This window comes from Ranitomeya imitator, chromosome 2 (genome assembly GCF_032444005.1).
Source record: "Ranitomeya imitator isolate aRanImi1 chromosome 2, aRanImi1.pri, whole genome shotgun sequence".
Classification (NCBI taxonomy): domain Eukaryota; kingdom Metazoa; phylum Chordata; class Amphibia; order Anura; family Dendrobatidae; genus Ranitomeya; species Ranitomeya imitator.
The window spans coordinates 631,261,253-631,285,119 of record NC_091283.1 but is presented as its reverse complement, the minus strand read 5'-3'; the positions used below and the strand labels follow the sequence as shown (position 1 = coordinate 631,285,119).

At 47.4% G+C, this 23,867-nt stretch overlaps 1 protein-coding gene across 2 annotated transcripts in view; it reads left to right on the top strand.

The window, feature by feature from the left end:
* LOC138665260 (gastrula zinc finger protein XlCGF57.1-like) overlaps positions 1 to 23,867 on the top strand; it is a 64,022-nt gene continuing 40,155 nt past the window's right edge. The window contains exons 1-4 of one of the 2 annotated variants that reach the window (XM_069752576.1): positions 1 to 98; positions 10,920 to 11,002; positions 11,138 to 11,326; positions 11,412 to 11,535. In XM_069752576.1, the coding sequence (XP_069608677.1) occupies positions 10,931 to 11,002; positions 11,138 to 11,326; positions 11,412 to 11,535 (385 nt within the window). In that variant the 5' untranslated portion in view covers positions 1 to 98; positions 10,920 to 10,930. Of the gene's footprint in view, positions 103 to 10,919; positions 11,003 to 11,137; positions 11,327 to 11,411; positions 11,536 to 23,867 lie in introns of both variants that reach the window. The other variant, XM_069752577.1, reaches the window with a different exon arrangement.

The following is a 23,867-nucleotide window of genomic DNA, read 5'->3' as shown; positions in this document are numbered from 1 at the left end:
CGGCTCCTCCCACACGTGACTGATCACATGGTCACGACGTCATCGGAAGGTCCTTCACCCTGTGCAATTTAGCTTCTAGCGAACTAGTGCTGGTTGTGGTAGGTACGGCTCCCATCTATGTCATTATGTAGCCATATACAGTCATATCATGGGTACATGTCCGGCTATAGCGCAGTATATAGAATGGTTCCCCCCCCCTTGTATACAGTACCTTTCTACTGCCCCTATTTACATTAACCCTCTGAGGTCACCTTATATCAGGAGGCTTGTTCTACCTGCTCCACTACCCCCCATATATACAGAACGACTGTGCTTTCCTTCATATATACAGAATCTCTTTGCAATGTCCTTATGTATATGTCTTCTTGTATAAGGGCTGCGTCCCCTAACTCATAGGACCCCTCCACTGCATCCCCTCATGTACAGGACCCCATCCACTGTGTCCCCTCTCGTACAGGATCCCTCCACTGTGTCCCCTCTCGTACAGGATCCCTCCACTGTGTCCCCTCTCGTACAGGATCCCTCCACTGTGTCCCCTCTCGTACAGGACCCCTCCACTGCATCCCCTCATGTACAGGACCCCATCCACTGTGTCCCCTCTCGTACAGGATCCCTCCACTGCATCCCCTCGTGTACAGGACCCCATCCACTGTGTCCCCTCTCGTACAGGATCCCTCCACTGCATCCCCTCGTGTACAGGACCCCTCCACTGTGTCCCCTCTCGTACAGGATCCCTCCACTGCATCCCCTCATGTACAGGACCCCATCCACTGTGTCCCCTCTCGTACAGGATCCCTCCACTGCATCCCCTCATGTACAGGACCCCATCCACTGTGTCCCCTCGCGTACAGGACCCCTCCGCTGCGTCCCCTCTTGTACAGGACTCCTCCACTGCGTCCCCTCGTGTACAGGACCCCTCCACTGTGTCCCCTCTCGTACAGGACCCCTCCACTGTATTCCCTCGTGTACAGGACCCCTCCACTGTGTCCCCTCTCATACAGGACCCCTCCACTGTATCCCCTCGTTTACAGGACCCCTCCACTGTGTCCCCTCTCGTACAGGACCCCTCCACTGTATTCCCTCGTGTACAGGACACCTCCACTGTGTCCCCTCTCATACAGGACCCCTCCACTGTATCCCCTCGTTTACAGGACCCCTCCACTGTGTCCCCTCTCGTACAGGACCCCTCCACTGCATCCCCTCGTGTACAGGACCCCTCCACTGCGTCCCCTCTTGTACAGGACTCCTCCACTGCGTCCCCTCGTGTACAGGACCCCTCCACTGTGTCCCCTCTCGTACAGGACCCCTCCACTGTATTCCCTCGTGTACAGGACACCTCCACTGTGTCCCCTCTCGTACAGGACCCCTCCACTGTATTCCCTCGTGTACAGGACCCCTCCACTGTGTCCCCTCTCATACAGGACCCCTCCACTGTATCCCCTCGTTTACAGGACCCCTCCACTGTGTCCCCTCTCGTACAGGACCCCTCCACTGTATTCCCTCGTGTACAGGACCCCTCCACTGTGTCCCCTCTCGTACAGGACCCCTCCACTGTATTCCCTCGTGTACAGGACACCTCCACTGTGTCCCCTCTCATACAGGACCCCTCCACTGTATCCCCTCGTTTACAGGACCCCTCCACTGTGTCCCCTCTCGTACAGGACCCCTCCACTGTATTCCCTCGTGTACAGGACACCTCCACTGTGTCCCCTCTCATACAGGACCCCTCCACTGTATCCCCTCGTTTACAGGACCCCTCCACTGTGTCCCCTCTCGTACAGGACCCCTCCACTGTATCCCCTCGTTTACAGGACCCCTCCACTGTGTCCCCTCTCGTACAGGACCCCTCCACTGTGTCCCCTCACGTACATGACCCCTCCACTGCATCCCTTCGTGTACAGGACCATTCCACTGTGTCCCCTCGCGTACAGGACCCCTCCACTGCATCCCCTCGTGTACAGGACCCCTCCACTGTGTCCCCTCTTGTACAGGACTCCTCCACTGCGTCCCCTCGTGTACAGGACCCCTCCACTGTGTCCCCTCTCGTACAGGACCCCTCCACTGTATTCCCTCGTGTACAGGACACCTCCACTGTGTCCCCTCTCATACAGGACCCCTCCACTGTATCCCCTCGTTTACAGGACCCCTCCACTGTGTCCCCTCTCGTACAGGACCCCTCCACTGTGTCCCCTCACGTACATGACCCCTCCACTGCATCCCTTCGTGTACAGGACCATTCCACTGTGTCCCCTCGCGTACAGGACCCCTCCACTGCATCCCCTCGTGTACAGGACCCCTCCACTGTGTCCCCTCTCGTACAGGACCCCTCCACTGTATTCCCTCGTGTACAGGACACCTCCACTGTGTCCCCTCTCATACAGGACCCCTCCACTGTATCCCCTCGTTTACAGGACCCCTCCACTGTGTCCCCTCTCGTACAGGACCCCTCCACTGTGTCCCCTCACGTACATGACCCCTCCACTGCATCCCTTCGTGTACAGGACCATTCCACTGTGTCCCCTCGCGTACAGGACCCCTCCACTGCATCCCCTCGTGTACAGGACCCCTCCACTGTGTCCCCTCTTGTACAGGACTCCTCCACTGCGTCCCCTCGTGTACAGGACCCCTCCACTGTGTCCCCTCTCGTACAGGACCCCTCCACTGTATTCCCTCATGTACAGGACACCTCCACTGTGTTCCCTCTCATACAGGACCCCTCTACTGTATCCCCTCGTTTACAGGACCCCTCCACTGTGTCCCCTCTCGTACAGGACCCCTCCACTGTGTCCCCTCACGTACATGACCCCTCCACTGCATCCCTTCGTGTACAGGACCATTCCACTGTGTCCCCTCGCGTACAGGACCCCTCCACCGCATCCCCTCGTGTACAGGACCCCTCCACTGTGTCCCCTCTCGTACAGGACTCCTCCACTGCATCCCCTCTCGTACAGGACCCCTCCACTGTGTCCCCTCGTGTACAGGACCCTTCCACTGCATCCCCTCGTGTACAGGACCCCTCCACTGTGTCCCCTCGCGTACAGGACCCCTCCGCTGCGTCCCCTCGCTTACAGGTTCCCTCCGCTACGTCCCTTCACGTACAGGACCCCTCCGCTGCTTTCCTTCGCGAACAGAACCCCTCAGCTCTGTCCCTTCGCATGCCGGACCCCTCTGTTGCTCCCGTTTACATTATCATTCTGATGTCAACATACAGTGGCTTTTTACCTATTTTGTTACATTACAACCTGTGCTTAAATAGTTTTGTAATCCAGTTTGGGTGTGATGCATCAGCACTAAATAGTCTAAACTGGTGAAGTGCGAAAAATATAGGCATAAATAAAGTTTATGGGCTCAAATAATTAAAAATTGGCATGAGCATATGTATTCACCCCTTTTACTATGAAGTGTCTAAAAGTAATTACCTTCATAAGTCACATGGTCTGTCAGTATATACTGTACACATCTTTTCTGAAAGGCTGTAGCACCATTAAACAAAAGGCACCACTATCCAAACCACACCACGAAGACCAAGGAGATCTCTAGACTAGTCAGGGACAAAGTTGTTGAGAAGTACAAGTCAGGGTTGGGTTATAAAAAATACCCCAATCTCTGATGATGCCCCGGAGCACCATCAGATCCATTATCATCAAATGGAAAGAACATGACACCATAACAAACCTGCCAAGAGAGGGCCGCCCACCAAAACTCTCAGACAGGGCAAGGAGGGCATTAATCAGAAAGGCAGCACAGAGAAACAAGCAGAAACTGGAGTGTCTGTCCATGCAACCAGAATACAACCCCTGGCAAAAATTATGGAATCACCGGCCTTGGAGGACGTTCATTCAGTTGTTTAATTTTGTAGAAAAAAAGCAGATCACAGACATGGCACAAAACTAAAGTCATTTCAAATGGCAATTTTCTGGCTTTAAAGGGACTCTGTCACCTGAATTTGGCGGGACTGGTTTTGGGTCATATGGGCGGAGTTTTCGGGTGTTTGATTCACCCTTTCCTTACCCGCTGGCTGCATGCTGGCTGCAATATTGGATTGAAGTTCATTCTCTGTCCTCCATAGTACATGCCTGCACAAAGCAATCTTCCCTTGTGCAGGCATGTACTACGGAGGACAGAGAATGAACTTCAATCCAATATTGCAGCCAGCGGGTAAGGAAAGGGTGAATCAAACACCCGAAAACTCCGCCCATATGACCCAAAACCAGTCCCGCCAAATTCAGGTGACAGGTTCCCTTTAAGAAATACTAAAAGAAATCAAGAACAAAAAATGTGGTAGTCAGTAATGGTTACTTTTTTAACCAAGCATAGGAGAAAAATTATGGAATCACTCGATTCTGGGGAAAAAAATTATGGAATCATGAAAAACAAACAAAAAACACTCAAACACATCACTAGTATTTTGTTGTAGGCATGTTCTTTACATGAACTGATGCAAACTATAAAAATAAAACTGTGAAATTCCAGGTTGTGAGGTAGCAAAAGACCAAAATGCCAAGTGGGTAAATAGTTTCCCAAGCCACTGTATATACAGGATGCTTGTTCTCACCCATAAAGACCTCCCATGTCACTCATATTTCAGTGTCTTCACTGCCACCCCCAGGTATATAGAGCGACTGTACTGTCCTACATTGTCTACATTGATATTAAGTGCAGAATCTATGTGGAAAATCTTTAATACAATTAGACAATGTGGTTTTGTGTATATGACAGGCAGCCCCATTATCAGGTGTGTATATGCCTGGCAGCCCCATCATCGGGTGTGTATATGACAGGCAGCAGCATCATCGGGTGTGTATATGACAGGCTGCCCCATCATCAGGTGTGTATATGACAGGCTGCCCCATCATCGGGTGTGTATATGACAGGCTGCCCCATCATCAGGTGTGTATATGACAGGCTGCCCCATCATCGGGTGTGTATATGACAGGCTGCCCCATCATCAGGTGTGTATATGACAGGCTGCCCCATCATCGGGTGTATGTATGGCAGCCAGCCCCATTATCAGGTGTGTGTTTATGGCAGGCAGCCACACTATTGGGTGTGTGTTTATTGCAGCCAGCCCCATTATCGGGTGTGTATATGACAGGCAGCCCAATTATCAGGTGTGTATACGACAGGCAGCCCAATTATCAGGTGTGTATGTGACAGGTAGCCCCATTGTCTGGTGTGTATATGCCAGGCAGCCCCATTATCCTGTGTGGGTATGACAGGCTGCCCCATTTTTGGGTGTGCATATGCCAGGCAGCCCCATTATCAGGTGTGTATGTGACAGGTAGCCCCATTATCAGGTGTGTATATGCCAGGCAGCCCCATTATCAGGTGTGTATGTGACAGGTAGCCCCTTTGTCGGGTGTGTATATGCCAGGCAGCCCCATTATCCTGTGTGTATATGACAGGCAGCCCCATTATCTGGTGTGTATATGACAGGCAGCCCCATTATCAGGTGTGGGTATGACAGGTTGCCCCATTATCTGGTGTGTATATGACAGGCAGCCCCATTATCAGGTGTGGGTATGACAGGTTGCCCCATTATCTGGTGTGTATATGACAGGCAGCCTCATTATCAGGTGTGGGTATGACAGGTTGCCCCATTATCAGGTGTGTATATGACAGGCTGCCCCATTATCGGGTGTGTATATGACAGGCAGCCCCATTATCGGTTGTGTGTACAGTACAGAGCAAAAGTTTGGACACACCTCATTTAAAGATTTTTCTGTATTTTCATGACTATGAACATTGTAAATTCACACTGAAGGCATCAAATCTATGAATTAACACATGTGGAATTATATACTTAACAAAAAAGTGTGAAACAACTGAAAATATGTCTTCTACTCTAGGTTCTTCAAAGTAGCCTCCTTTTGCTTTGATGACTGCTTTGCACACCCTTGGCATTCTCTTGATGAGCTTCAAGAGGTAGTCACCGGGAATGGTTTTCACTTCACAGGTGTGCCCTGTCAGGTGTAATAAGTGGGATTTTTGCCTTATAAATGGGGTTGGGACCATCAGTTGTGTTGTGCAGAAGTCTGGTGGATACACAGCTGATAGTGCTACTGAATAGACTGTTAGAATTTGCATTATGGCAAGAAAAAAGCAGATAAGTAAAGAAAAACGAGTGGCCATCATTACTTTAAGAAATGAAGGTCAGTTAGTCTGAAAAATTTGGGAAAACTTTGAAAGTGTCACCAAGTGCAGTGGCAAAAACCATCAAGCGCTACAAAAGAAACTGGCTCACATGAGGACCGCCCCAGGAAAGGAAGACCAAGAGTCACCTCTGCTTCTGAGGAGAAGTTTATCCGAGTCACCAGCCTCAGAAATCGCAGGTTAACAGCAGCTCAGATTAGAGACCAGGTCAATGCCACACAGAGTTCTAGCAGTAGACACATCTCTACAACAACTGTTAGGGCTCATTTCCACTTGAGAGAAAAAAAACGGTCCGATTTACAGACCGAAAAAAACAGAGGTAAATCATGCGAGTGTCATGCGATTTTTTTATCGCAACATCCGTATGCAATCCGTGTGCAATGCGATTTTAACATGAGCCATGAGCTTTTACATACAGCAGTTCTCTGACGTTTACACATTGTTTTCCAACGAAATATTCACACATATTTATATATATATATATATATATATATATATATATATTTTTTTTTTTTTTAATACAGAGATAGATAGCAGAAAAGCCGGTAATCCAAGTGCCGGCTTTTGCTATCTTCTTCCCAAACCCGACAGGATATGAGACATGGTTTACATACAGTAAACCATTTCACGCCCCTTATTTTTTTTTACATATTCCTGACTGCTAATGTGAGAAGTGTCTGTGTGTACAATTTTGTGGCTCTAGCTGTTAAAGTACAGGGTTAAATCACGGGGAAAAAATTGGCATGGGCTCCTGCGCAATTTTCTCCGCCAGAGTGGTAAAGCCAGTGACTGAGGGCAGATATTAATTGCCTAGAGAGGGACCATGGTTATTGCCTCTCCCCCCCCCCCGGCTAAAAACATCTGCCCCCAGCCACCCAAGAAAAGGCACATCTGTAAGATGTGCCTATTTTGGCACTTAGCCACTCCACTCTCTTCCCACTCCTCTGTAGAGGTGGGATATGGGGTAATAAAGGGTTAATGTCACCTTGCTAATGTAAGGTGACATTAAGCCAGGTTAATAATGGAGAGGCGTCAATAAGACACCTATGCATTATTAATTCAATACTAATAAAGGGTTAAAAAGACACACACATTAGGAAAAAAGTATTTTAATGAAATAAACACACATGGTGTTGAAATAGTTTATTATACGCTCAATCCAATTGAAGACTCTTGTCACCTGAAACAAAGTTAAAATAAAAAAAACAACAATATCCCATACCTCTCCGGCATTACAGTCAAGTCCCATGATGTAAATCCATCTGATGGGGTTAAATAATTTTACAAGCAGGAGCCTGCTAATGCAGCTATTGCTCCTGCCTGTAAAAATTGGGGAATGAATGGAATGCAGGGGAACGTAGATACCTAGACTTGCGGTGCTGCTCCCTCTGCTGGCGTAACCTCATATGAACAGTAGCGTGGGAATTTTTCTGAATAATTTCTCACGCTACAGTTCATAAGAGGTTATGCCAGCAGAGGGCGCAGCACCGCAAGTCTAGGTAGCTACGTTCCCCTGCTTTCCATTCATTCCCCATTTTTTACAGCCAGGGGCGGCTGCATTAGCAGGCATCTGGCTGTAAAATTATTTAACCCCTTCAGATGGATTTACAGCGTGGGACATGACTGAGCATCGGAGAGGTATGGGATATTGTTGCTTTTTTATTTTAACTTTTTTTCAGGTGACAAGGGTCATCATTTGGATTGAGCGTATAATAAACTATTACAACACCCTGTGTTTTTATTTCATTAGAATACTTTTTTCCTAATGTGTGTGTGTGTATTATTAACCCTTTATTACTATAGGATTAATAATAGATAGATGTCTTATTGACATCTCTGCATTATTAACCTGGCTTAATGTCACCTTACAATAGCAAGGTGACATTAACCCTTTATTACCCCATATCCCACCGCTACTCAGGAGTGGGAAGAGAGAGGATGAGTGCCGGAAAAGGCGCATCTTCCAGATGTGCCTTTTCTGGGGTGGCTGGGGGCAGATGTTTTTAGCCGGGGAGGGGGGGGGGCAATAACCATGGTCCCTCTCTAGGCTATTAATATCTGCCCTCAGTCACTGGCTTTCCCACTCCCACTCTGGCGGAGTAAATTGCGCTGGAGCCCACCCCAATTATTCCGTGAATTAACCCTTTATTTTAACACCTAGAGCCCCCAGATTTTACACACAGATACTTCTTACATTAGTAATGAGGAATACGTAAAAAATAAGGGATATGAAATGGTTTACTGTATGTAATCTATGTCTCATATCGTGTCGGGTTTGATAAGGAGATAGCAAAAACCGGCAATTGAATTACCGGCTTTTCTGCTATCTAGCGCTGTATTAAATATAAATAAATAAATATATATATATATATATATATATACATATATATATATATATGTGTGTCTCACTGATAAATATAAATATACCTATACTATGTGTTGACATTTATTTTATCTATTCTATTCTAACATGTCAGTGTGATTTTACTGTACACTGCACTGAATTGCCGGCTTTTCAAATGACACCGGTGCGTAAAAATCGGACAGCACTCGCATGGTCCGAGTGCTGTGCAATTTTTTTATCGCACCCGTTGACTTACATTCGCGAGTCTCGTCCGAGAATCTCAGCATGCTGCGATTTTTTTCTTAGTCCGATTTCAGTTGAGGAAAAAAATTGCAGATGAGATGTCACCCATTGAATAACATTGGTCCGAGTGCAATCCGATTTTTTTATCAGATTGTACTCGTCCGTTTTTCTCGCAAGTGGAAATGAGCCCTTAAGAGGAGACTTTGTGCAGCAGGCCTTCATGGTAAAATAGCTGCTAGGAAACCACTGCTAAGGACTGGCAACAAGCAGAAGAGACTTGTTTGGGCTAAAGAACACAAGGAATGGACATTAGACCAGTGGAAATCTGTGCTTTGGTCTGATGAGTCCAAATTTGAGATCTTTGGTTCCAACCACCGTGCCTTTGTGTGACGCAGAAAAGGTGAATGGATGGACTCTACATGCCTGGTTCCCACTGTGAAGCATGGAGAAGGAGGTGTGATGGTGTGGGGGTGCTTTGCTGGTGACACTGTTGGGGATTTATTCAAAATTGAAAGCATACTGAACCAGCATGGCTACCACAGCATCTTGCAGCGGCATGCTATTCCATCCAGTTTGCATTTAGTTGGACCATCATTTATTTTTCAACAGGACAATAACCCCAAACACACCTCCAGGCTGTGTAAGGGCTATTTGACCAAGAAGGAGAGTGATGGAGCGCTACGCCAGATGACCTGGCCTCCACAGTCACCAGACCTGAACCCAATCGAGATGGATTGGGGTGAGCTGGACCGCAGAGTGAAGGCAAAAGGGCCAACAAGTGCTAAGCATCTCTGGGAACTCCTTCAAGATTGTTGGAAGACTATTCCCGGTGACTACCTCTTGAAGCTTATCAAGAGAATGCCAAGAGTGTGCAAAGCAGTCATCAAAGCAATAGGTGGCTACTTTGAAGAACCTAGAATATAAGACATATTTTCAGTTGTTTCACACTTTTTTGTTAAGTATATAATTCCACATGTGTTAATTCATAGTTTTGATGCCTTCAGTGTGAATTTACAATTTTCATAGTTATGAAAATACAAAAACATCTTTAAATGAGAAGGTGTGTCCAAACTTTTGCTCTGTACTGTATAGGACAGGCAGCCCCATTATCGGGTGTGTATATATGATAGGCAGGTATTACAACTTACCGTATTTTTCGCTTTGTAAGACGCTCCGGATTATAAGACGCACCCCAAATTTTGAGGAGAAAAATAGGAAAAAACTATTTTTTAATAAATTGGTGGGGCGTCTTATAATCCATGCGTCTTATTACTTACCGGGGGTTGTGGTTGTGGTGGATCAGGGTCCCAGGCTCGTTGCCGGAGGCAGGAGTGGAGCATTGCTGCAGGCTGGGATGAGGGGGTCTGCAGGGGGCTCCTGTGCTGCAGGGGGGCTCCTGTGCTGCAGGCTGGGATGAGGGGTCTGCAGGGGGCTCCTTTGCTGCAGGCTGGGATGAGGGGTCTGCAGGGGGCTCCTTTGCTGCAGGCTGGGATGAGGGGTCTGCAGGGGGCTCCTGTGCTGTAGGGCTGTCTCCGGTGCTGCGGGGGGCTCTGGCGACATTTTGTGAAAGACCAGAGCCCCCCGGCAGTTCTTCCATGCGTTCCAGTATGACTAATTCCGGGAAAATGGCCGCCGGAATCTCGAGAGATGAGATCTCAGCGCTGAAATCTCATCTCCCGAGATTCCGGCGGCCATTTTCCCGGAGTCAGTCATACTGGAACTAACTCCGGGAAAATGGCCGCCGGAATCTCGAGAGATGAGATCTCAGCGCTGAAATCTCATCTCCCGAGATTCCGGCGGCCATTTTCCCGGAATTAGTCATACTGGAACGCATGGAAGAACTGCCGGGGGGCTCTGGTCTTTCACAATATGTCGCCAGAGCCCCCCGCAGCACCGGAGCCTTCAGCATCACCCGGGGCAGCAGCGGACAACCCCGGCAGTGGCGGCGGACGGCGGCAGGCGGTAGCGGCGGCGGACACCCCCTCCTCCCAGCCTGTAATGGTAAGCGGTATATCCGCTTTGTTAGACGCACCCACATTTCCCCCCCAAATTTGGGGGAAATAAAGTGCGTCTTACAAAGCGGAAAATACGGTACTTTTATACATTGCATGCTCAGCACTATGGATCCTTTTTATATTTAAATTTCTTCCTTGTAAAATATCTATTCATTCCCTACAAGATGCACTAAAGATGGATGAAGAAAGAAGCAAGATGAAGTTATTAAATCTCAGCCTGGACCTCATCTACCTGCTAACAGGAATGGTAAGAAAATCAGGGAATAATACCACATTATATCCCATTCTGACTACTTAAAAAACAGGGACATAATAACTACAGAAGTGATGGATTCCGGAGATGTATATTGTGATATTGAGCAGTATCTCCCTGCACGCACAGGACTACACATTAGTAAAGAAGATTCCCGAAAATTGTGTGACCTCCAGCAGATGTTCTCGTGTGTCAGGAGAATTGAGCAGGACCCACAGCCCCATCATGGAGCCTCCACTTCTCTCTCTTATACATGAGTACAATGATCAGAAGATCCTGGACCTTGTCAACAAGATGATTGAGCTGCTGACTGGAGAGGTGAGCGCTGCTGGGAATGCTGGGGCATTATACAGTAACACAAGGGATGATGTGTCTGGATGATGACTGTATCATTGTGTGTCAGGTTCCTATAAGGAGTCAGGATGTCACTGTCCATTTCTCCATGGAGGAGTGGGAGTATATAGAAGGACACAAGGATCTGTACATGGACGTCATGATGGAGGACCACCAGCCTCCAACATCACCGGGTAAGAGGAAGCTTCAGTGTAAAGTGGTATTCGGTATGAGAGGTCTCTGCATGGGAAAATGATACAATTCTAGTTAAGAATGAGTGCAGTCTTACCAATTAATGGTTCTTTTCTGAGATAAACAATAATGAATACAGCAGTAAGACCACCAGTAACAAGTACGAATTCACAGAGTGGGCCCTTATTAAGTCACAATCTTTCTTAAATATTCCTTAATGGGGATTTCTAGGAATAAGTTTTTTCAAGCTTGTGCTAAGTTAGATTATTAAAATGAGCTGTTACCTTCTGTTGCTCCAGGAACATCTCAACAGTCTTTCCTTCGGGCTTTACAGTGAAGTCATAACTGCATTACACATGACCACTGCAGCCAATCACTGAGCTCAGCCTGTCATTCTATCTACACTGACAAGCAGATAAACTGGAAAAAAATTAAAGCTCCCTTAAATCCAAACAACAACACAGCTGTCATTGTTCTGATACCTGATCACTCAGGATCCACTGGTTCAAATACAAAAAGTTCCTCTGATGAACCAAAATTATTATGGTATAAATGGACTAGAAGACATGGAGCTGGGGCTACCTTTTTGAGAGTATCATAGCTTTTATGCAGGGACTGTTATGACTGCTCATATTATTCTGCATATTCATTCTAGTCAAGGTGTCCTGCCATGTGGAGTTGCTAGCCTATTTATAAGGACTTAGGGACCATTTCATCTAGCAGTTTTCACCGGAATTGTGGTGTAAAATTGCTTGATGCATCAAAAAAATGTAGGCAAATATTTGGTGACTTTTGGCCAACCCTACTCACCTTTCGAACATTTTGGGTGAGTCCAGACTAAGTGTGGCCAAGCACACATGGCAAATGCACCATAATATATGCTACAAAGGTGGCATAAATTAAAAAAGAAATGTCATCATCCCCTGACTGGAGTGCATTTTTGGTGGTGACACATGATGCACATGACGTTGACAGATGCACCAAATTCATTAAAGTGATGCACGCCCCTTAATGAATTTGGCACGTTACCCAACGCTTCCTTCATTAAAGGGAATCTGTTAGTAGGTCAAACCTCCTAAGCCGTCTATATGGTCATGTGGGACATAGGAAGCTGAATAAAGCGATACCTTGATCTCTGCGATCCGATGTCTTATTCCAGAGATATACACATTTTTCTTAATCTGTGAGTTGATAAGATCTATGGGCTGTACACAAATCTCCCTGAGAATCTGCCTCCAGAGATTATTTTAAATGACGGGCACACATGTAATGACTGACAGTCTTCTCTCTTGATCTATATGTCTCACACTGGTGACGCCTTTTTTCATGTAAAATAAGCTCTGGAGGCAGAGTCTCCTTCAGATCTGTGTTTGGCCCATAGATCTTACTAGCTGCCTTAGAAAAAAGAAAAATGTGGATATCTTTATAATAAGACATTGGATCGCAGATATCAAGGGATCTCTTTATTCAGTTTTCTATGACCTACATGTCCATGTAGACGTCTTTGGGGTGTTGATCTTGAAGCTTGGCATACAAAACACCAGTCTTAATGATTCGAGCCATATTCGTTTGGTGACCAACATCAACTATCCCATGGGTTAAAGATATTTGATGGTTAACCTCTTCACCTAAGGATACAATTTCCCATTATCTATTTGACGCTCCATTAAGTAAATATGTCACTCTGAGCATTTCTTTTTGTGTGATCAGTGACCTTTTGTTGCCCATTTGTGTTTTTTATTAATATTATCTGAATATGTAGGTGTTGTTTGGATTTTACTGCATATTTAATAAAGATTCCTACTTTTTTATAAGAGTTCTTTTATCTGCATGGACACAAAAAGTCTACATGCCTGTTAAAATGCCAGGTTTTTATCATGTGAAATCATAACGAAGAATCATTCCAGATTTCTTTGCACCGTATTGTCACCCACAATCTGAACAAATCCATTGAGAAAGTGAAGTCTTTTCGGTTACAAAAAGAAAAAGAGCGAAAACAATGTGGTTGTATAAATATGCACAGCCTTAAACTATAGCAGTGTGCTACTGGAATAAAGTGTCTTCAAGCAAGTAACTAAAGATTTTTTTATTGTCAACGCATTTCGGCACCGGACAAGCATTTTTCTCAAGACTGAAAAACCAAATTTGTTTAATTAATTGCTTGAAGACACTTTACTGAAGAAATTGAGGCTCTCCAATCAAAGTTGTTTCCATTTTTACAATCTTTGATAATTTGTAGAGGGGAGAACATAGGTGGGTGGTCTTTTTCATTTCCTTTCTGGTATTCGCTTGGCAGGGTTGCCAGAGGAATCTGATGGAGCAGAGCATTTGACTTGTGACCTGGTTAAAGGGAGGGTGCCGTGATTTTAGTTTTTGTATTAATAATTATTGATTATATAATCAATTATTTTTAATACAAAAGTAAATGTAGTACTTTCATACTTTTTTATTTATTCATTTTTACTTTTGCCACTGGAGGCCGCCATTTTTTATTAGTGTGGGTGTAAGTGTCTGGGCACGACACTTGCACACCTCACTTACGGCAGCCATGGGCATAGGAGCCAACAGTCGGGCTCCGACCGCTCCTCCTGCCTCTCAGCTGTGACTTGGGCACGCCCCCTGGGCTGCTACGTCACAGCTGTGAGAGGAGATCGCGGCCATTTTGTTTTTTATTTTCCTCTGTCATCGCACACACAGCTCAGTGTGTGCGATCATAGCAGGAGCTGCCAGGGAGAAGCTGCTGCTGGGAGCGAGGGTCTGAGGTGAGTATCTGCAGCCAGGAGCTGTGATTGCAGCCTGTACTTAGTATTACAGCACAGGCTACAATCACTGCTCACCGCCGACCTGTTCAGAGCAGAGCAGGGAGATCGTCACACTGCTCTGCCCTGAACATGACTCAGCACTTCCTGGAAGAGGACTGAAGGTAAGTACAGAGTTTTTATTTTCTTATGCATCTACCACTGCTACCAGCCACTATATACCACTGCTACCTGTCCCTATATACCACTGCTACCTGCCCTTATATACCACTGCTACCAGCCCCTATATACCACTGCTACTAGCCCCTATATACCACTGCTACTAGCCCCTATATACCACTGCTACTAGCCCCTATATACCACTGCTACTAGCCCCTATATACCACTGCTACTAGCCCCTATATACCACTGCTACTAGCCCCTATATACCACTGCTACCTGCTCCTATATACCACTGGTACCTGCCCCTATATACCACTGCTACTAGCCCCTATATACCACTGCTACCAGCCACTATATACCACTGCTACTAGCCCCTATATACCACTGCTACTAGCCCCTATATACCACTGCTACCTGCCCCTATATACCACTGCTACCTGCCCCTATATACCACTGCTACTAGCCCCTATATACCACTGCTACTAGCCCCTATATACCACTGCTACTAGCCCCTATATACCACTGCTACTAGCCCCTATATACCACTGCTACCTGCTCCTATATACCACTGCTACCTGCCCCTATATACCACTGCTACTAGCCCCTATATACCACTGCTACTAGCCCCTATATACCACTGCTACTAGCCCCTATATACCACTGCTACTAGCCCCTATATACCACTGCTACCTGCCCCTATATACCACTGCTACTAGCCCCTATATACCACTGCTACTAGCCCCTATATACCACTGCTACTAGCCCCTATATACCACTGCTACCAGCCCCTATATACCACTGCTACTAGCCCCTATATACCACTGCTACCAGCCACTATATACCACTGCTACTAGCCCCTATATACCACTGCTACCTGCTCCTATATACCACTGCTACTAGCCCCTATATACCACTGCTACTAGCCCCTATATACCACTGCTACTAGCCCCTATATACCACTGCTACTAGCCCCTATATACCACCGCTACTAGCCACTATATACCACCGCTACCAGCCACTATATACCACCGCTACCAGCCACTATATACCACCGCTACCAGCCACTATATACCACTGCTACCTGCCCCTATATACCACTGCTACCTGCCCCTATATACCACTGCTACCTGCCCCATATACCACTGCTACCAGCCACTATATACCACTGCTACCAGCCACTATATACCACTGCTACCAGCCACTATATACCACTGCTACCTGCCCCTATATACCACTGCTACCTGCCCCTATATACCACTGCTACCTGCCCCTATATACCACTGCTACCTGCCCCTGTATACCACCGCTACCTGCCTCTGTATACCACCGCTACCTGCCTCTGTATACCACCGCTACCTGCCTCTGTATACCACCTACCACTGCTGCCTGCCTCTATATACCATCTACCACTGCTGCCTGTCTCTATATACCATCTACCACTGCTGCCTGCCTCTATATACCATCTACGACTGCTGCCTGCCTCTATATACCATCTACGACTGCTGCCTGCCTCTATATACCACCTACCACTGCTGCCTGCCTCTATATACCATCTACCACTGCTGCCTGCCTCTATATACGATCTACGACTGCTGCCTGCCTCTATATACCATCTACCACTGCTGCCTGCCTCTATATACCATCTACCACTGCTGCCTGCCTCTATATACGATCTACGACTGCTGCCTGCCTCTATATACCATCTACCACTGCTGCCTGCCTCTATATACCATCTACGACTGCTGCCTGCCTCTATCTACCATCTACCACTGCTACCTCTGTCCTGTGTAGCTAATCTAGTCTTGTGTAGCTAATCCTGTCCTGTGTACAGTATCACACAAGATAGGATTAGATACACGGCGCAGCACAGTATCACACAGGACAGGATTAGATACACGGCTCAGCAGTCAGTATCTAATCCTCTCCTATGCACTCCTCTCCCCCCTGCGTGTCTTTCCCCATTGTTGTTTATTATTTTTGTTGTGGGAGATGAGGGAGTCGAGGATTATGCATTCAGTATGGTATAAAAAAGATTAATAAAGGACTTGATTCTGGCCGAGTCTTTATTTACAATACATGTGAGATCTATGTGGCGGCATTATGGGTGATCTATATGGCGGTATTATGTGAGAAGCATATGGTGGTATGTGAGAACACTGGCGGTATTATGTGTGATCTATATGGTGGTATGTGAGAACACTGGCGGTATTATGTGTGATCTATATGGTGGTATTATGTGAGAACTGTATGACAGTATTGTGTGATCTATTTGATAGTATTGTGTGTGATCTATATGGCGGTATTATGCGAGAACACTATGGCAGTATTATCTTCAGAAAGCGGACCCATTCTATGGTGGTTCTGGCTGAGCACCTGCACGCGGGTCTGGGGTAATAGAGGGTAAAGGATGACCTCCAGTTAGGTGCAGTCAGGGCTGGTGAGGCAGCTGAAGAGAGGGGTCTCATTTTTATCGTTACTATATGGCTACATTTCCTTCCCAGCGTCACCCCGGACTGCGCCTGTCGCCTCGCTTTCACACATTGCCAGGACAGGATGGAGAAGACAGGATCTGAGGAGGGGAATGGGGTCTGCATGCAAAGTCTGGATCAGACCAGGCCATCAATCCGCAGAAATGTTTCCTGGATTTCTGTGGAGCAGACGGTCCATCCATGTGTATAAAAGACAGCGCTCTATATACAATCCCTGGCTGCTCCGCGCACCAAACAGGGGGCCCCTATAGACCAGCACACTGCTCTCCTGAAATACTCTGTGCTGCTGTCACCCTGCTCCCTCCACCACATATCTCCCAGAATCCTTTTGCTGCCTGCCATGCTTGGTGACTGTCTACTTGTCAGTATAAGGCTGCCTTCACACTATCATTATTTGGTCAGTATTTTACCTCAGTATTTGTAGCCCCCTGGGCTGCTACGTCACAGCTGTGAGAGGAGATCGCGGCCATTTTGTTTTTTATTTTCCTCTGTCATCGCACACACAGCTCAGTGTGTGCGATCATAGCAGGAGCTGCCAGGGAGAAGCTGCTGCTGGGAGCGAGGGTCTGAGGTGAGTATCTGCAGCCAGGAGCTGTGATTGCAGCCTGTACTTAGTATTACAGCACAGGCTACAATCACTGCTCACCGCCGACCTGTTCAGAGCAGAGCAGGGACATCGTCACACTGCTCTGCCCTGAACATGACTCAGCACTTCCTGGAAGAGGACTGAAGGTAAGTACAGAGTTTTTATTTTCTTATGCATCTACCACTGCTACCAGCCACTATATACCACTGCTACCTGTCCCTATATACCACTGCTACCTGCCCTTATATACCACTGCTACCAGCCCCTATATACCACTGCTACTAGCCCCTATATACCACTGCTACTAGCCCCTATATACCACTGCTACTAGCCCCTATATACCACTGCTACTAGCCCCTATATACCACTGCTACTAGCCCCTATATACCACTGCTACTAGCCCCTATATACCACTGCTACCTGCTCCTATATACCACTGGTACCTGCCCCTATATACCACTGCTACTAGCCCCTATATACCACTGCTACCAGCCACTATATACCACTGCTACTAGCCCCTATATACCACTGCTACTAGCCCCTATATACCACTGCTACCTGCCCCTATATACCACTGCTACCTGCCCCTATATACCACTGCTACTAGCCCCTATATACCACTGCTACTAGCCCCTATATACCACTGCTACTAGCCCCTATATACCACTGCTACTAGCCCCTATATACCACTGCTACCTGCTCCTATATACCACTGCTACCTGCCCCTATATACCACTGCTACTAGCCCCTATATACCACTGCTACTAGCCCCTATATACCACTGCTACTAGCCCCTATATACCACTGCTACCTGCCCCTATATACCACTGCTACCTGCCCCTATATACCACTGCTACTAGCCCCTATATACCACTGCTACTAGCCCCTATATACCACTGCTACTAGCCCCTATATACCACTGCTACCAGCCCCTATATACCACTGCTACTAGCCCCTATATACCACTGCTACCAGCCACTATATACCACTGCTACTAGCCCCTATATACCACTGCTACCTGCTCCTATATACCACTGCTACTAGCCCCTATATACCACTGCTACTAGCCCCTATATACCACTGCTACTAGCCCCTATATACCACTGCTACTAGCCCCTATATACCACCGCTACTAGCCACTATATACCACCGCTACCAGCCACTATATACCACCGCTACCAGCCACTATATACCACCGCTACCAGCCACTATATACCACTGCTACCTGCCCCTATATACCACTGCTACCTGCCCCTATATACCACTGCTACCTGCCCCATATACCACTGCTACCAGCCACTATATACCACTGCTACCAGCCACTATATACCACTGCTACCAGCCACTATATACCACTGCTACCTGCCCCTATATACCACTGCTACCTGCCCCTATATACCACTGCTACCTGCCCCTATATACCACTGCTACCTGCCCCTGTATACCACCGCTACCTGCCTCTGTATACCACCGCTACCTGCCTCTGTATACCACCGCTACCTGCCTCTGTATACCACCTACCACTGCTGCCTGCCTCTATATACCATCTACCACTGCTGCCTGTCTCTATATACCATCTACCACTGCTGCCTGCCTCTATATACCATCTACGACTGCTGCCTGCCTCTATATACCATCTACGACTGCTGCCTGCCTCTATATACCACCTACCACTGCTGCCTGCCTCTATATACCATCTACCACTGCTGCCTGCCTCTATATACGATCTACGACTGCTGCCTGCCTCTATATACCATCTACCACTGCTGCCTGCCTCTATATACCATCTACCACTGCTGCCTGCCTCTATATACGATCTACGACTGCTGCCTGCCTCTATATACCATCTACCACTGCTGCCTGCCTCTATATACCATCTACGACTGCTGCCTGCCTCTATCTACCATCTACCACTGCTACCTCTGTCCTGTGTAGCTAATCTAGTCTTGTGTAGCTAATCCTGTCCTGTGTACAGTATCACACAAGATAGGATTAGATACACGGCGCAGCACAGTATCACACAGGACAGGATTAGATACACGGCTCAGCAGTCAGTATCTAATCCTCTCCTATGCACTCCTCTCCCCCCTGCGTGTCTTTCCCCATTGTTGTTTATTATTTTTGTTGTGGGAGATGAGGGAGTCGAGGATTATGCATTCAGTATGGTATAAAAAAGATTAATAAAGGACTTGATTCTGGCCGAGTCTTTATTTACAATACATGTGAGATCTATGTGGCGGCATTATGGGTGATCTATATGGCGGTATTATGTGAGAAGCATATGGTGGTATGTGAGAACACTGGCGGTATTATGTGTGATCTATATGGTGGTATGTGAGAACACTGGCGGTATTATGTGTGATCTATATGGTGGTATTATGTGAGAACTGTATGACAGTATTGTGTGATCTATTTGATAGTATTGTGTGTGATCTATATGGCGGTATTATGCGAGAACACTATGGCAGTATTATCTTCAGAAAGCGGACCCATTCTATGGTGGTTCTGGATGAGCACCTGCACGCGGGTCTGGGGTAATAGAGGGTAAAGGATGACCTCCAGTTAGGTGCAGTCAGGGCTGGTGAGGCAGCTGAAGAGAGGGGTCTCATTTTTATCGTTACTATATGGCTACATTTCCTTCCCAGCGTCACCCCGGACTGCGCCTGTCGCCTCGCTTTCACACATTGCCAGGACAGGATGGAGAAGACAGGATCTGAGGAGGGGAATGGGGTCTGCATGCAAAGTCTGGATCAGACCAGGCCATCAATCCGCAGAAATGTTTCCTGGATTTCTGTGGAGCAGACGGTCCATCCATGTGTATAAAAGACAGCGCTCTATATACAATCCCTGGCTGCTCCGCGCACCAAACAGGGGGCCCCTATAGACCAGCACACTGCTCTCCTGAAATACTCTGTGCTGCTGTCACCCTGCTCCCTCCACCACATATCTCCCAGAATCCTTTTGCTGCCTGCCATGCTTGGTGACTGTCTACTTGTCAGTATAAGGCTGCCTTCACACTATCATTATTTGGTCAGTATTTTACCTCAGTATTTGTAGCCCCCTGGGCTGCTACGTCACAGCTGTGAGAGGAGATCGCGGCCATTTTGTTTTTTATTTTCCTCTGTCATCGCACACACAGCTCAGTGTGTGCGATCATAGCAGGAGCTGCCAGGGAGAAGCTGCTGCTGGGAGCGAGGGTCTGAGGTGAGTATCTGCAGCCAGGAGCTGTGATTGCAGCCTGTACTTAGTATTACAGCACAGGCTACAATCACTGCTCACCGCCGACCTGTTCAGAGCAGAGCAGGGACATCGTCACACTGCTCTGCCCTGAACATGACTCAGCACTTCCTGGAAGAGGACTGAAGGTAAGTACAGAGTTTTTATTTTCTTATGCATCTACCACTGCTACCAGCCACTATATACCACTGCTACCTGTCCCTATATACCACTGCTACCTGCCCTTATATACCACTGCTACCAGCCCCTATATACCACTGCTACTAGCCCCTATATACCACTGCTACTAGCCCCTATATACCACTGCTACTAGCCCCTATATACCACTGCTACTAGCCCCTATATACCACTGCTACTAGCCCCTATATACCACTGCTACTAGCCCCTATATACCACTGCTACCTGCTCCTATATACCACTGGTACCTGCCCCTATATACCACTGCTACTAGCCCCTATATACCACTGCTACCAGCCACTATATACCACTGCTACTAGCCCCTATATACCACTGCTACTAGCCCCTATATACCACTGCTACCTGCCCCTATATACCACTGCTACCTGCCCCTATATACCACTGCTACTAGCCCCTATATACCACTGCTACTAGCCCCTATATACCACTGCTACTAGCCCCTATATACCACTGCTACTAGCCCCTATATACCACTGCTACCTGCTCCTATATACCACTGCTACCTGCCCCTATATACCACTGCTACTAGCCCCTATATACCACTGCTACTAGCCCCTATATACCACTGCTACTAGCCCCTATATACCACTGCTACCTGCCCCTATATACCACTGCTACCTGCCCCTATATACCACTGCTACTAGCCCCTATATACCACTGCTACTAGCCCCTATATACCACTGCTACTAGCCCCTATATACCACTGCTACCAGCCCCTATATACCACTGCTACTAGCCCCTATATACCACTGCTACCAGCCACTATATACCACTGCTACTAGCCCCTATATACCACTGCTACCTGCTCCTATATACCACTGCTACTAGCCCCTATATACCACTGCTACTAGCCCCTATATACCACTGCTACTAGCCCCTATATACCACTGCTACTAGCCCCTATATACCACCGCTACTAGCCACTATATACCACCGCTACCAGCCACTATATACCACCGCTACCAGCCACTATATACCACCGCTACCAGCCACTATATACCACTGCTACCTGCCCCTATATACCACTGCTACCTGCCCCTATATACCACTGCTACCTGCCCCATATACCACTGCTACCAGCCACTATATACCACTGCTACCAGCCACTATATACCACTGCTACCAGCCACTATATACCACTGCTACCTGCCCCTATATACCACTGCTACCTGCCCCTATATACCACTGCTACCTGCCCCTATATACCACTGCTACCTGCCCCTGTATACCACCGCTACCTGCCTCTGTATACCACCGCTACCTGCCTCTGTATACCACCGCTACCTGCCTCTGTATACCACCTACCACTGCTGCCTGCCTCTATATACCATCTACCACTGCTGCCTGTCTCTATATACCATCTACCACTGCTGCCTGCCTCTATATACCATCTACGACTGCTGCCTGCCTCTATATACCATCTACGACTGCTGCCTGCCTCTATATACCACCTACCACTGCTGCCTGCCTCTATATACCATCTACCACTGCTGCCTGCCTCTATATACGATCTACGACTGCTGCCTGCCTCTATATACCATCTACCACTGCTGCCTGCCTCTATATACCATCTACCACTGCTGCCTGCCTCTATATACGATCTACGACTGCTGCCTGCCTCTATATACCATCTACCACTGCTGCCTGCCTCTATATACCATCTACGACTGCTGCCTGCCTCTATCTACCATCTACCACTGCTACCTCTGTCCTGTGTAGCTAATCTAGTCTTGTGTAGCTAATCCTGTCCTGTGTACAGTATCACACAAGATAGGATTAGATACACGGCGCAGCACAGTATCACACAGGACAGGATTAGATACACGGCTCAGCAGTCAGTATCTAATCCTCTCCTATGCACTCCTCTCCCCCCTGCGTGTCTTTCCCCATTGTTGTTTATTATTTTTGTTGTGGGAGATGAGGGAGTCGAGGATTATGCATTCAGTATGGTATAAAAAAGATTAATAAAGGACTTGATTCTGGCCGAGTCTTTATTTACAATACATGTGAGATCTATGTGGCGGCATTATGGGTGATCTATATGGCGGTATTATGTGAGAAGCATATGGTGGTATGTGAGAACACTGGCGGTATTATGTGTGATCTATATGGTGGTATGTGAGAACACTGGCGGTATTATGTGTGATCTATATGGTGGTATTATGTGAGAACTGTATGACAGTATTGTGTGATCTATTTGATAGTATTGTGTGTGATCTATATGGCGGTATTATGCGAGAACACTATGGCAGTATTATCTTCAGAAAGCGGACCCATTCTATGGTGGTTCTGGCTGAGCACCTGCACGCGGGTCTGGGGTAATAGAGGGTAAAGGATGACCTCCAGTTAGGTGCAGTCAGGGCTGGTGAGGCAGCTGAAGAGAGGGGTCTCATTTTTATCGTTACTATATGGCTACATTTCCTTCCCAGCGTCACCCCGGACTGCGCCTGTCGCCTCGCTTTCACACATTGCCAGGACAGGATGGAGAAGACAGGATCTGAGGAGGGGAATGGGGTCTGCATGCAAAGTCTGGATCAGACCAGGCCATCAATCCGCAGAAATGTTTCCTGGATTTCTGTGGAGCAGACGGTCCATCCATGTGTATAAAAGACAGCGCTCTATATACAATCCCTGGCTGCTCCGCGCACCAAACAGGGGGCCCCTATAGACCAGCACACTGCTCTCCTGAAATACTCTGTGCTGCTGTCACCCTGCTCCCTCCACCACATATCTCCCAGAATCCTTTTGCTGCCTGCCATGCTTGGTGACTGTCTACTTGTCAGTATAAGGCTGCCTTCACACTATCATTATTTGGTCAGTATTTTACCTCAGTATTTGTAGCCAAAACCAGGAGTGGGTGATAAATGCAGAAGTGGTGCATATGTTTCTATTATACTTTTCCT